Raw genomic sequence first — 14,193 nt, forward strand, 5'->3', positions numbered from 1 at the left:
TGTTTTGTTGTTGGACTTCTGTGCATGCCACAGTTTGTCCATAACAAACTCCATGTTCGAACACAAAGGTGTCCATCAATATACCTGGCATCAGGACACCCTAGGTAGGAAATCAATGATCAACTTTGTAGTCGTTTCAGGCGATCTCCGGCCGTGTGTTCTGGACACTCGGGTAAAGAAAGGGGCAGAGCTATCCACTAATCACTACCTGGTGGTGAGTTGGATTCGCTGGCGGGGGAGGAGGCCGGAAAGACTCGGCAGACCTAAACGTACTGTGAGGGTCTGCTGGGAACGTCTGGCTGAGCCCTCCGTCAGGGAGGTCTTTAACTCCTACATCCGGGAAAACTTCAAGCAGGTACTGAGGGAGGTTGGTGACATGGAGTCCGAGTGGACTATGTTCTCCACCTCTATTGTCTCTGCTATAGAGACAATATCAGACCTGGATGGCTTGTAAGACTCCAGAGGCAGCTGACAGGTATCGACAGTCTAAGCGAGCTGCGGCCCGGGCTGTGTTGGAGGCAAAAACTCGGTCCTGGGAGGAGTTTTGTGAGGCCATGGAGAAGGACTATCGGTTGGCCTCAAAGAGATTCTGGCAAACCATCCGGCGCCCCAGGAGGGGAAAGCAGTTTTCTGCAGGCACCATTTTCAGTGCAGGCGAGGATCTGCTGACCTCAACTGGGGACATTGTCGGGCGGTGGAAGGAATACTTTGAGGATCTCAACCCTGCTGACACGCCTTCTGTTGAGGAAGCAGAGGCTGAGGACACTGGGGTGGAACTGTCCATCACCCAAGCGGAGGTCAAAGAGGTAGTCAAAGAGCTCCTTGGTGGCAAGGCTCCGGGGGTGGATGAGGTTCACCCTGAGTACCTCAAGTCTCTGGATGTTGTGGGAGTGTCTTGGTTGACACGTCTCTGCAGCATTGCGTGGCAGACAGGAACCGTAACAATGGACTGGCAAACTGGGGTTGTGGTTCCCCTTTTCAAGAAGGGGGACCGGAGGGCGTGTTCCAACTACAGGGGAATCACACTTCTCAGCCTTTCTGGGAAGTTCTATGCCAGGGTACTGGAGAGGAGAGTCCGTCTGATAGTCGAACCTCAGATCCAAGAACATTAGTGCAGTTTCCGCCCTGGTCGTGGAACAGTAGACCAGCTCTACACCCTCTCCAGGGTACTGGAGGGTTCGTGGGAGTTCGCTCATCCAGTCCATATGTGTTTTGTGGATTTGGACAAGGCGTTTGACCGCGTTCCCTGTGGTGTCCTGCGGAGGGTGCTCTGGGAGTATGGGGTCCGGGGAGCCTTACTCATGGCTGTCCGGTCTCTGTACGAATGGAGCAGGAGCTTGGTTCGCATAGCCGGCAGTAAGTCAAACCAGATTCCGGTACATGTTGGACTCCGGCAGGGCTGCCCTTTGTCACCTGTTCTATTAATAGTCTTTATGGACAGAATTTCTAGGCGCAGCCAGGGACCGGAGGGGACCTGTTTTGGGGACCACAGGATTTCATTTCTGCTCTTTGCAGATGATGTTGTTCTGTTGACTTCATCGAGCCAGGACCTCCAGCATGTATTGGAGCGGTTTGCAGCCGAGTGTGAAGTGGGTCAGCACCGCTAAGTCTGAGGCCATGGTTCTCGACCGGAGAAAGGTAGTTTGCCCTCTCTCTGTGGGTGGAGTGCTCCTGCCTCAGGTGGAGAAGTTAAAATATCTTGGGGTCTTGTTCACGAGTGAGGGAAGATCGGAGCGCGAGATCGACAGGCGGATTGGAGCGGCATCCACCATTTTGCGGTCGCTGCACCAGTCCGTTGTGGTGAAAAGAGAGCTGAGCCAGAAAGCAAAGCTCTCCATTTACCAGTCGATCTTCGTTCCTGTACTCACCTATGGTCATGAGCTCTGGGTCGTGACCGAAAGAACGAGATCCCGACTACAAGCGGCTGAAATGAGTTTTCTCCGGAGGGTGGCTGGGCGCTCCCTTAGAGATAGGGTGAGGAGCTCGGTCACCCGGAGAGAGCTCGGAGTAGACCTGTTTCTCCTGCGCATCGAGAGGAGCCAGTTGAGGTGGTTCGGGCATCTGGTCCGGATGCCTCCTGTACGCCTCCCTGGAGAGGTGTTACGGGCATGTCCCAGGACTGGGGAAGACCCAGGACACGCTGGAGAGACAATGTCGCTCGGCTGGCCTGGGAACGCCTCGGGGTCCCCCCAGAGGAGCTGGAGGAAGTGGCCGGGGAGAGGGAAGTCTAGGTATCTTTGCTTAGACTGCTGCCCCTGCGACCCGGTCCGGATGAAGCGGAAGAAGATGGATGGATGGATGGATGGATGGAAGTTCTATTTTGGCCTCATCTGATCACATGACTTTCTCCCATGATCTCCCTGATCATCCAAATGGTAATTAGCAAACTTAAGACGGGTCTGAACATGTGCTGGTTTAAGCATCTGTGCCATGCATGATTTCAAACCGTCTTCCAGATTCAAGATTACTTTATTAGTCCCTCAGAGGGAAATTCTTGTTTTTCAGTACAACCCAGAACAAGACAGACAGAGAGGTATACAGACAGTTCAAGGTTCACTGTGGATGCAGCCAACTGAATAGCGCCCCTTATTAACGAGGGAGTAGAAGGCCACAAGAGAGGGGGGCGGGGCATAGGATAAGATAGGATTGTTTCAGTCGCCAGCAGTTGTTTTTGTACTGCTGGCTGAGTCCTTCACTGGTCTGTCTGTCTTTGAGGCAAATTTCAAAAAGGGCCGGAATCTGGGCAATTTAGGCCAGTCTCCCTTCTGTTTGGGCAGAAAGTCAATCCAAGTTCACATCCATCTTCCGCACAAGTTCAAGGGTCGGGAGCATTCTGCTCAGTTGGGCAAGAGTGGCAGATTGCTTCAGATCCGCTTGTGAGAGTCCATCTCCCTGAGTCCCTACTTCCCTAAGTATCTTCCCAAAGAAATCAGACAGCTCACATCTCACTGTCTTCAGCTCGAGATGATCGTCATGTTTAGCCCTGTACCCCTCTCCTGTCTTGTGGAGGTCTACAATTTAGTTTCTGCCGTCTTAGGACAGATCTTTGGTCTTGGCCATGTTAATAGTTGGAGTTTACATATTCAATGGATTGGACAGATGTCTTTATGGAGCTAACCTCCTCAAACAGGTGCCTCTAATTTAAAATAATAAGAGGAGTGGAGTTGGACTATTTAAAGACAGACTAACAGGTCTTTGAGAGTCAGAATTCTAGCTGGAAAATTTTTATTGTAATACCTATTTGCAGCAGTAGCAAAATCATTAAAAAATCATACAATGTGATTTCCAGATGATTTTTTTAGATGAAGTCTCACAGTAGATATGAAGCTAAGAAGATGATCTCAGTTCCCTCCATGATTTCTAAGAGGGAGAACTTTCAAAATCACAAGGTGTTCAAATACTGATTTTCCTCACTGTAGTTTATTTGTCTTCTTCCCCCTTGTTTACATACAGAAATGTATCAAAAAGAAAAAGATACTTGGTTGAAAACCAGTATCGACTAGAGGAATTGTATCGATTGAATCCCAATGATACCCATCTGTCGTCAACAGAGGAATACCTGGGGCTGTTTGAGAGTGTGAGCAGCAATGTTCCCTCTAGTTGTTGTTTGTCTGAGCAAACACAGAAACTCACTGAACACTCCTTCAACCACAGTGAGAAACACTGGGGGTTCACTCTGTAGCCACCTCTATATTTTAACTGTCTTAAATCTCAGATCTTTAATTTCTTATTATTAAATGAATCAAACACCACTAATTTTCATCGTATTATGTTTAATATAAGTAATTTGCAATAATAACAATGGAAAGTTGAAGTTTTTTTCACTTCTGGGAGTGGCTCCTGCTCCTGCTGTGGTCTGGGTGAGGTTCCAAAAACTCACAAGTTCATCTGATGCAAGAATTGTGAAGCTGCTGCAAAATAAAGTCTTATGTTCAAATTTAACTTGATCTATGAAAATGTTTTGATGAAATATCTTTAGATTTCAGTAAATATGACCTCCAATTGAGGCCCTGCGACAGACTGGCGACCTGTCCAGGGTGTACCCCGCCTTCGCCCTTCAGTTGCCGGGATAGGCTCCGGCACCCCGCGACCCCGAAAGGGACATAGCGGTCAAGAAGATGGATGGATGGATGGATGACCTCCAATTGCAGCAAATGAACATTTTCGGTTCTTTAGAATCTATAAATGTTGTGAAACTCTGTTGTGTAATAATGAAGAACATTTGAAGGTTTTTATTTTTGAAGAAAACTTTCTTATCTTTAGGTTTGTTCAGTAACATTCAATATCTACTCTAATGGTTAGTGACTTGAACATGATGCTTACTGTCGTTTTTCTTTAAGTATTTAGAAAAATCACAGAAAAATATAGTGGCCATAATGATTTGGATCACGCTGTACAGCCAAGCTGTCACTGATGATTTGCAAAGTGAAAAATGAAAAACAAAAATATTCTGAGGACTAAAAGTTATTCAGGGCTGCCCATTTCTGGTCCTCCAGACCTACCACCCTGTTTTCCAGATCTCCAAGCCCTGCCAGCTGCTTATTGGCTCCATCAGATGTTTCCACAATCTGATTGAATGAACACACCTGGTCCAGGTAATCAGCAGTAATCAGTGCAGGTAGATCTGGAAAACAGGTGGGATGGTAAATCTGGAGGAGCAAGAAGGAGCAGCTCTGGTAGAAGATGTGTAACGTGTACGCATTTTAGAGATGATTTTTTCACTCTAATTAAGTCTTGCACCAACGTTAATTAGGACTTGTACTACTCATAAATGACCTCTGAAATGTTATTTTAATAATTATTATCCATAAATGACACAAAATAAGAGCAAGTCTGCAGCTTGGGGACTTAAATTTACCGGATTTTACAGTTTGTCCGTTTCTCTTCTCAAGTGATTGGAGCCCTTGTCCAGAGTGATGGGCTCATTTGTGTCTACTAGTTGTAGATAATTGTATGGAATATTGTTTTTGTTGTTATAAAAAATTAGAATAGAGAGGGTGTTAGTGTCCCGCTCATCAATGTAACAAAGAACATTAAAGTCTGGTTTTGCTGTGTCTAACTGAAAGCCTGCATCCATGTGCTCTGCCCCCAGTGATCGAAGAAAAGGGCGTGAAGATGAAGCTGACTGTGATTGACACTCCAGGATTTGGAGACCAGATCAACAACCAGAACTGGTGGGTCTACAGAGCCTTGATGGAAGTGAGGCGCTCCCATATTTATGGCTGTATGAGGACAGGTGCTGGTTTCAGTTTGACCGTGTCTCAATTAATGCTTGGATGAAGACTATGCACACAAAGTTCAGTCGTTGAACTCTTTAACTCAACAATGTTTACCAGATTATTATGGGATAAAGAGTCAAAGTGAGCGGCTGCAAACTAACGTGCAGATTAGATCCAGAAGTTCTCTTTGGCTGAGACACAATCCAGCCTGAGCTTTATTTCATGACGTCGTGGTCAGACTCCACAGTGACGGATGCGTCAAAGCATCACTCAAGGGGAAGGCTTTTTATGGATTTAAAGCATGTCTAAATGATGTGATGAATGTTGACAAATCATGTTTGGAAAAACAAAGTTTAATTCTGACACTTGGAAGGTTTTTGACTGTGAAAGGGGACTGACAGTCTGACTGTTTCCTCTGCAGCTGGGAGCCCATAGAGAAGTATGTGAATGAGCAGTATGAGAAGTACCTGAGAGAGGAGCTGAACGTCAACCGCAAGAGGAGGATACCAGACAGCAGAGTCCACTGCTGCATCTACTTCCTCCCTGCTAGCGGGCACAGGTGAGCAGGTGCAACACCTCCACTACAGTCCGTGCTCGACAGTAGAGGCAGGTCTGATGCAGGCGGAGTTGGATTCTCGTTTCTGCACCTGCTCATTTAAACATGTTACAGCAGAGCGCTGCATCTCTTTATGACAGTTTGATTGAAATGTCTTTCAGCCCTGAAATCTGCACTCTCATCTGCATTTTGAATGACCTTCGGTTGTATCTATACAGTACACAGAAAGAAAAACAGGAGTGGTTACAGAAAGGTGTTCATCCCTCCACCAAACCCAGATTGACTGGAGCAGAAAGCCTTCCTGTTTGACACGTGGACAATCCACTTCGATGACTTTATCCAGCTTTCTAATGTATCTTTTTCTTCCGATCTTAGTTCTTGAGTGCTGTCACTATCAAAGCTGTTCATTTATTTTTTCTTTCGATTTTAACCTTTTTCGTCATCCTTTAACCATGTGTGAGGTCAGAGGATGTCAGACCCATGCAGCTCTAGTCTGCAGTTTTTAAACACATATGTGTGTGTGTCGGGGGGGTGACCAAGGTTGTTAGACTACGTCAACATGCTACACTTGCACTTTGTGAAGGCTCAGTGCAGACACTCATCTTTACGTTGAGCTCACCACATCGGTCAGTGGTTTACCAAAGAACGCTGCAGATGGAAGTCCTATGTCATCTGCAGTGATTAAACATACTGCATTTATGTCAGCACGTGTTGTCCATAAATACCTCATTAAGCCATTGTTTGGGCGGTCAGTAGAGGTAAGGATCTTAAGGCACTCCATGATTCAATTTGATCACCATTCAGGAGACAACAATTTAATAATGAAACACTTATCAATGCATCCCTTTTTTAGAAATGTTTCTCTTTACTACAATATGACTTCCTTTTCTCCACCAAAGTGCATCTTTAAGTACAGACGAGATCAGTATTCTTAAACTTTTACTGAGAACATATAAATTCTGACATGAAAAATATTTGGTTTGATAATCAAAAATCTTTCACAGCTTCAAAAGGGAAGCAAGTTCTTGAACTTAACAACTTTAAATAAGATAATGTTACGTTTTATCATCAGAGCAGCTTTAATGAAACGCTCTTTAACTATCATCAAACTAAAGACATAGTGTTTAGTTTGCTGCACGTTGTGATTTCACAGATGTGTTGTGTTTCCTACAGATTTAATGTTGGTGTGACATGACTTACACACCATGTGACTTTTATACGTTTGACCCTCGACAATCTGACAGCCAAAAGGCTGCCAAACAGCCGCTTTAGGTCAGCGGTGTCAAAGTCAATCACACAAGGGGCCAAAATACACCTTAGGTCTCAGGCCAAACAGGATAAACATTTATTGAACACTCTGAAACTACATTTTAAAACTTTAAAACCATAACTTTTTAACATAACTATGAATAATAAAAAGGCATGAATATTATTCCAGAATAAATCAACTTAAACCTTAAATAACTTTCAATATTTTACTCTACATAAAAATATATTTAGTCAAATTTATACAAGTTAGAAATGAACACAAGATAACATCAGGTCATTAATAATAATAGAATAAAATGATCTGGAGGGCCGGATAGAATTAGCCGTAGGGCCGGATCCGGCCCCCGGGCCGTGACTTTGACACGTGTGCTTTAAGTGGAGTCTGGCCGGTGGGATGATGAGATCTGGAAGGTCAGCTGTGTTTGTGGGCTCTTCAAATAAGTCAGAGTGAAAAACACTCCATGCTCGGTTCCACTTGTTACTTTAACTCATCAATTTCTCGATTATCAATTCTTTAAAATTCATTAAAAGATTCAGAATTGTTTATGTATCATAATGAATGCATCCTAAAATTGATTTCTCCCCCACCACTAGTGGCCGGGAGGGATTTCCTGCAGTAGGATCAAAGTTTCTCATAAGGATTAAACTACTTTGTTTTGTCTTACAAACTAGCATGACTGTGGTGTCTTCAGTTCAGTCTGCACAAATCAACGTTTGCATCTTCCAGTTCTAAGTACCTTGTATTATCCTCCAGCGCTCCTTTGAAAAAGAGATTTTTTAATCTCAACAGGGCTTCCCTGGTTAAATAAAGATAAATACAAAAAAAGGTCTCCTGTTGCATCAGTAACAGCTTGAAGTCTCTTGTGGTCGTTGTGGATGAGGTTCTTTATTTTCTCTAAAGATAAAACAGTTCATTCTTGGCAGAAAACCTCCAGTTCCTTTAAATCCTGGGGCTGTCTTGCTTGAACTGCCCGATTGAGATCTCCCAGAGAGGATCAATAATGCTGAGGTCGGCCCGGCCCGGCCCTGAGCTGTACGGCACCCTATATAAAAATAGAGCTTGTTGAGTCTTCTCCAAATGTAGTGTTTATGGTTGTGGCCAAATAGTTCTACCTTAGTCTCGTCACTCCAAAGTACTTTGGTCCAGCAGTTTGGAGTCCTGTCTCTGTGCTGTTTGGTGTTTTGTAAACCAAGTTATTTTGAGCTGTTGTCTTCTGGCGACTCGACCATACAGCCCATTTTTCTTCAGGTTCCTCTTTATTGTACAACGTCCACACCACAGTCTTTCAGAGAGTTCTGGATCACAGATAGACAGCTTTATTAATCCTTTTGTTTTCTTTGACTCTTCATGGTTTTTTTTGACAGTTGTGGCAGAAATGTTTGTGATGGTGTTTTGGTTTCAACAGAACTCCTCACTGTCCGCTACTTGATCAGAGTTTGAACTCTGCTGACTGCCATTCTCAGTTCTTTTGATATCATCAGACCAAGGATTGTCCGTGATCCGTTACACCCCTACACACGAGCTAAAAGTATGCTACAGATGTCTTGTGGAAGCTTAAATAACAAAAGCTTACACACATTACCACAGAGCATCTGTGACCTCACAAGTAACCGAAGAGGATGACATGTGTTCATGTTGACCTTTAACTGACCAACCTGAGCCTGAAAATGTCTTCAGTCTTTTTACAAGGCCTGTTTGTGTTACTAACTAACTAGTAACCTGTTGTTTCCAGGTTGCGCCCCATCGATGTGGAATTCATGCAGCGGCTGGGTAAGATTGTGAGCATCGTTCCAGTCATCGCCAAAGCAGACACCCTGACTGTGGAGGAGCGGCAGGAGTTCAAAGAGAGGGTTAGCATCATAGCGTGTTGAGGATGAAGTCAAAAGATTAAAATGGCATCAGCAGGGATGTTGTGGGGGGGCCACAGCATCGGTCCCGCTTTCCTATTGCAATGATGTTTGAGAAACATGGACCGTCAAAAAGGTCCTCAATATTTGAGGACCTGTACCTGCTGATGATGTGGAATCTGAGTGAGAGTTTTTAGCAGCTTCTATCTTGGAGAAATGGACCTAACTCTCCACTCAATGTTTCAGATCAGAGAGGATCTGGAAGCCAACAGCATCCGCGTTTACCCCCAGAGAGAGCTTGATGAGGATCCAGAGGACCGCCTCCTCAATGACCGAATCAGGGTATGAAATGTGACTATGAGCTGTCAGACCCGTCGACAGAATGAAAAGAAGGAATGAGACGGGGCGGAGGCGTTCAAACACAGTCAGACAGACAGTTAGCGCTGCTCTTTTCTCTGCAGGACAGCATCCCCTTCGCTGTGGTGGGGACTGACAAAGAGCACCAGGTGAACGGACACAAGGTGCTTGGTCGGAAGACAAAGTGGGGGATCATTGAAGGTGAGCTCACAGCTGTCAGAGTGAGCCTTCAAAATCCAGAAAAAAACATCAATGATTTCAAACCTGCTCTTTCCTCACTGGTGAACTTCTGCTCGGCTGCTACGCCCAACGACATCCAAGAGGAGTATCAATTCAAAAGCCTTAAAGTCCCACTCCCATCATCTTTTGATCTATTTTTTTTTCAATCGTTCCCAGTGGGGTTTCAATTATGGTGCATACTTTACATTCTCTATTGCTAGCTTACAGCAGGGGTATTCAAATCCAGGCCTCGAGGGCCAGCTTCCTGTAGGTTTTCCAGAAATCCTGCCTTATCTGCTGCTAATTTCCAGGATCAGGTATGTTTAGCCAATAAGGAGCTTCAATGGAAGGTTGGTTGGAAAACATGTAGGACACCGGCCCTCGAGGCCTGGATTTGAATACCCCTGGCTTACAGCCTTCACAACACCAACCTAGCATTAGCAGTGCAACAAGAAATATCATTTCTATCCAGTCATTCAGTTCTGATCCAGATTCCAGCTCACACCAGGAAAACAAAGACGCTCATGGATCTACCATGGATCTACCATGGATCTATCATGGATCTATCTTCATGGATCTATTTGTGAGTGGATGAATCCGAACAGAATGAAACATGGAGCTCGTGGCCTGCTGAGTGTAGATTCTGTCTAAACTATACATTTTTCCTCGCAGCTTTTTTGTCTGCTCTTGATTCACAACAGTTTGAATTCAGAAATACCCACAAAAGTCGTTTTTATTGTACTTTTCCTACTTTTTAAAGAGACAGAAACCCTTGTTTTCATTGGAGTGGGTCTTTAATTAAAAAAATGAGTTATTGTTCGGAAAGGTTTTTTGCTCAATAAGCTTCTGGTATTTTCTTTGTTTCTTCTGGTCTTGTGAAACATCTGAGAGGTAAACCTGGTTCAAGAAACAAATATTTTCTCTCTCTGGACGCAGAGATTCAGAGATTTCTTGCACATTCTGCAGTTGCACACTTTGTATGGTCTGAACCAAAAGTTCTGTTTGATGGGTCAAACATAACCAATCTTATCTCTCTCTGCAGTGGAAAATGTGGCGCACTGTGAGTTTGCCAACCTGAGGGATTTGCTCATCAGGTGAGCTGGACTCTGCTCTGTTCTCAGTCACTCAGCTGGATTTCTGATTCTGCTTCCTTTCTTGCAGACCTTTTGAAAGAGCAAACTGTTGCTGATTCATGTCTCATTTTGTTACCATTGTGTTGTGACACCTGTAGACCTGTAGGTGACAGTCCTAGCTCTAAAGCTATGGTCACAATTAAAACTGCGTGATGGGGCATCGGCTGATTCTACTGAAACTGGCGTGTCCTGGGTGGGCTGCTCTTCTGGGGTTGGGGGGCTCTCTGGGGGTGGTGGCTCTAGACCTGCCAGCATGATGGTGGGGGGGCTGCTCTTCTGGCTGGGCTGGGGCCTGCACTCTCTGTGTTCCTGTGCCTTCCCGCTCTCTGGTGTGGGGGGCCACTGCGGCAGTCCCGCGTGTCCTGGTGTGGGTGCTTGGCGGGATCGCCTGGTTGGTGGATTCCCTCCACAGCCCCGTGGCGGGTGTTGGGGGGTCCTGGCTGCTGCTGCTGCCTCGGCGGAGGGTTTTGGTGTGGGGATGACCTCTGTGTACATTTCATCACCATCCACCTCAGCAAAACATGAACACTCACCTGAGCACAGGTGTCTGCTCACCTTAGCACTAATGGCATGCGTGACTGAATGAAAGGGTTTACATGTGTGGGTTTATGTGTGTGTGTGTGAACTGCAGTTGGTTGGTTTTCAGAATCTGCAACAGTCCATATAAATGAACTGATGGTTGTGAGAAAGACTTCCCACACAAGCCAAGGGAGACGCTACGCAGACACCCGAAAACAGAAACTTCTCCACTGATCAGAACAATGTCAGATGCTGCGGTCTGCACGTCATCCTGAGCAAAGACACCTGAGCCTGATGCTGAACCTGTAGCTAAGCTTTTCCCTGAATAAGTCTGGAGAGTTTGGTGAACTGCTGAAGCGGTTTGTGTTCTGAGAGCTGCATATGATGATGCTTGTGCTCCATCTGCAGGTCTCACCTGCAGGACCTGAAGGATGTGGCTCACAACGTGCACTACGAGACGTACAGAGTGCGCCGACTGAACGAGAGTAACATGAACCTCAGTGACCTGGTTCTGTCCAGCTGGCCTCTCCAGAACCAAACGGATAAATGTGAAACTGAAAGCCAACTCTGATCTTTTTCTACCATGACCCCGCCCTGAGGCTTCTGAAGTTCTGCTCGCACAGACCAGATCAAACCGAGACATGACCATCTCTTCCAGTATGGGAGCAGTTAGTGGATCCATCATTCCTCAAGGTTTAGTGGTGTTTACTCATAGATCTATGATATGATAGAATGGGAGGTGGACAACCCCCAGGTTCTACATGACACATTTTCTTATGCCAAAAAAATAGTAGGCTAATTCTAAAGGCTGTGTGAACAAATGTGTGGAAATGTCTCTTATGGAGTTTGCTGTCATCCCTGCTAGCACAGTTTTTATTTTCAAAATCTATCAAACAGGTGAGAAAAAACAGATTCATGTTCAGCCACAACCAGCTTAGCATTACCTCTATACATGTCACTTCATAAATGCTATTCTCTGTATTTTACTGATGGCAGAAAATGTCACTGCAAGGATTTTACTTTGGAAGTTTGGACTTTTCTATTCTTTGTTCCGTTTAACTGCCAGTCGTTCCTTTCTCTAGTCAGACTGCAGGTCTACACAGACACTGTGGGTGGACTGAGAATGTTTGGATTGTGACCCGGTTTCAGACTTCTAACTCAATATTAAAGTGCCAAGACAAAGAGAAATCATTGTATTCTCACATTTGTTTCATCAGTATTGTTTTGGAAAATTGCTTAAAGTCCTCCTCTGATAAAATCCTGTTTTTAGAGTTTCTAACATGTCTGTGTGTCATTTTTCTTCTGAAAGAGAACAAATGTAATAATAAATCATTTAGTTTTTTCATTTCCAAGTATTTCTCCTTTTAAATCAATCAAAGTGTCTTGGACAGACTCTGTTTGAATGAATGATCTTCTTTCCATCAACAGCTCTGCTGCACATGCACTAAACCCTCATCTGTTCCTAGTGTCTAGTTCAGGTTCTGGAGAAGAGAAGATGGTATCTTCACATTGACTGCAGTCAAATGAGCCGCCGTTCACATTTCTGTGGTCAAATCAGCATCACTGGATTTTTGGTGTGAGTTTCATCCAATACTTACGGTAGCAGGACTGAGAACGCTGGAAAATCTCCACCAGACTCCACGGAGCTTCTTGATGTGACCACGGAAATGTGAACGGCGGCTCATTTGACCGCAGTTGGAAAGGATTGTAAATCAATGAAAGAGCATTTTGATGTTAGCTTTGATTATTTTATCAAGAACTCTGAGAAACCAATGATTGAATGTATTGATCACAGTCAATAAACATTGGAGAATTAGCTAAAAGAGTCTTTGGTGAACTGGAAGGAGAAAGAATCAGGATTTTGGAGGAAGTTCTGTCCATGAAGATCTTCACTTCCTCGTCCAGCTGACATCCGGATCAGAACCATACGGCTGGACATTACCCAGATTGATGGATGTTTTTATGTAGCAGAGGGAAGATTTATGCTAGTGAGACACAGAGCTATCATAATCAGACGGGGGGGATCAGGGGCGGAGGTACTCAGCTCCAAAAGCCACGCCCCCTCAGAGGACATTTTGGAAACAGAGGCTTCAGATCAACATGAAAAATGTAGATGTTAGATGTTAAGATGGTTAGGTTGTGGGATTTTGGTTAAAAACTTCATAATCATCATTAAAACACTACTGGGAACATTTAAAAAGAATTGTCATGGAGGACTTTAAAAATCTTTGAGGAACCTGCAATCACAACAAGATCAAGGCCCAATCTGAATTCTTCCCTTCTTTGTTCCTCTTAGCCCTCCCCTTCAATTTGATGTGGCAGTTTAAATGCAAGTGTGACCGGGATGATTATTTTCTAAATCTGATCCTTAAAAGGAGGGGTCCTCAGTCACGAGGGTAAGCCGCGTCACGATAAGAAGCTCTTTTCTTCTCATGGATGTTCTCTGATCCACAGACGTTTACATTTAGATCTAAGTAGTTACTTTTTGTTGTAGCATGACCTTTTTAAAGTTATAAAACCGCTGTTGTTATGTATATTCAAGCGCTGGAAGCTCCGCGTTAATGCTAGCGGACTGGGATTTATTGATGACATCATCGAGGAAAGCAACGTCCGAAATTTTAGACACTATTTTATCATCACTCTCTGTTTGGAGAGCTAAATGATGGGGAAGGGAGGAGGGATTGGGCCAAACCCCTCCATGCATTCGAGTTTGGTTTTGAAAAATGTCAAAGCCAACGTCTTAATTCTGGGTAGATAAGGAGCAGAAGATGGAGGCTTTCTGCTCTTTCTGATCCTTCTTCATTTACTATTTGTTGTATTTATGTAACCTTTATCTAACCAGGTGAGCTATTAAGAACATGTTCTTATTCACAATAACGGCCAGGGAACCAGACTCAAGGCTTCATCTCCATCCACATCACACTACCACTCTACAGGGAGTGCAGAATTATTAGGCAAGTTGTATTTTTAAGGGTTAATTTTATTATTGAACAACAACCATGTTCTCAATGAACCCAAAAAACTCAATAATATCAAAGCTGAATATTTTTGGAAGTAGTCTTTAGTTTGGTTT

At 44.4% G+C, this 14,193-nt stretch overlaps 1 protein-coding gene across 3 annotated transcripts in view; it reads left to right on the plus strand.

Moving 5' to 3' along the window:
- The window catches only part of sept12 (septin 12), a 64,799-nt gene extending 52,400 nt beyond the window's left edge, over window positions 1–12,399 (plus strand). For all 3 annotated transcript variants that reach the window (XM_036210499.1, XM_036210500.1, XM_024291080.2), the window contains 7 exons: window positions 5,093–5,174; window positions 5,641–5,778; window positions 8,778–8,895; window positions 9,139–9,234; window positions 9,354–9,450; window positions 10,511–10,562; window positions 11,529–12,399. In XM_036210499.1, coding sequence (XP_036066392.1) covers window positions 5,093–5,174; window positions 5,641–5,778; window positions 8,778–8,895; window positions 9,139–9,234; window positions 9,354–9,450; window positions 10,511–10,562; window positions 11,529–11,691 — 746 coding nt within the window. In that variant the 3' untranslated portion in view covers window positions 11,692–12,399. The remainder of the gene's footprint in view (window positions 1–5,092; window positions 5,175–5,640; window positions 5,779–8,777; window positions 8,896–9,138; window positions 9,235–9,353; window positions 9,451–10,510; window positions 10,563–11,528) is intronic.
- The last annotated feature ends 1,794 nt before the right edge of the window (window positions 12,400–14,193 follow it).

This window comes from Oryzias melastigma, linkage group LG24 (genome assembly GCF_002922805.2).
Source record: "Oryzias melastigma strain HK-1 linkage group LG24, ASM292280v2, whole genome shotgun sequence".
Classification (NCBI taxonomy): domain Eukaryota; kingdom Metazoa; phylum Chordata; class Actinopteri; order Beloniformes; family Adrianichthyidae; genus Oryzias; species Oryzias melastigma.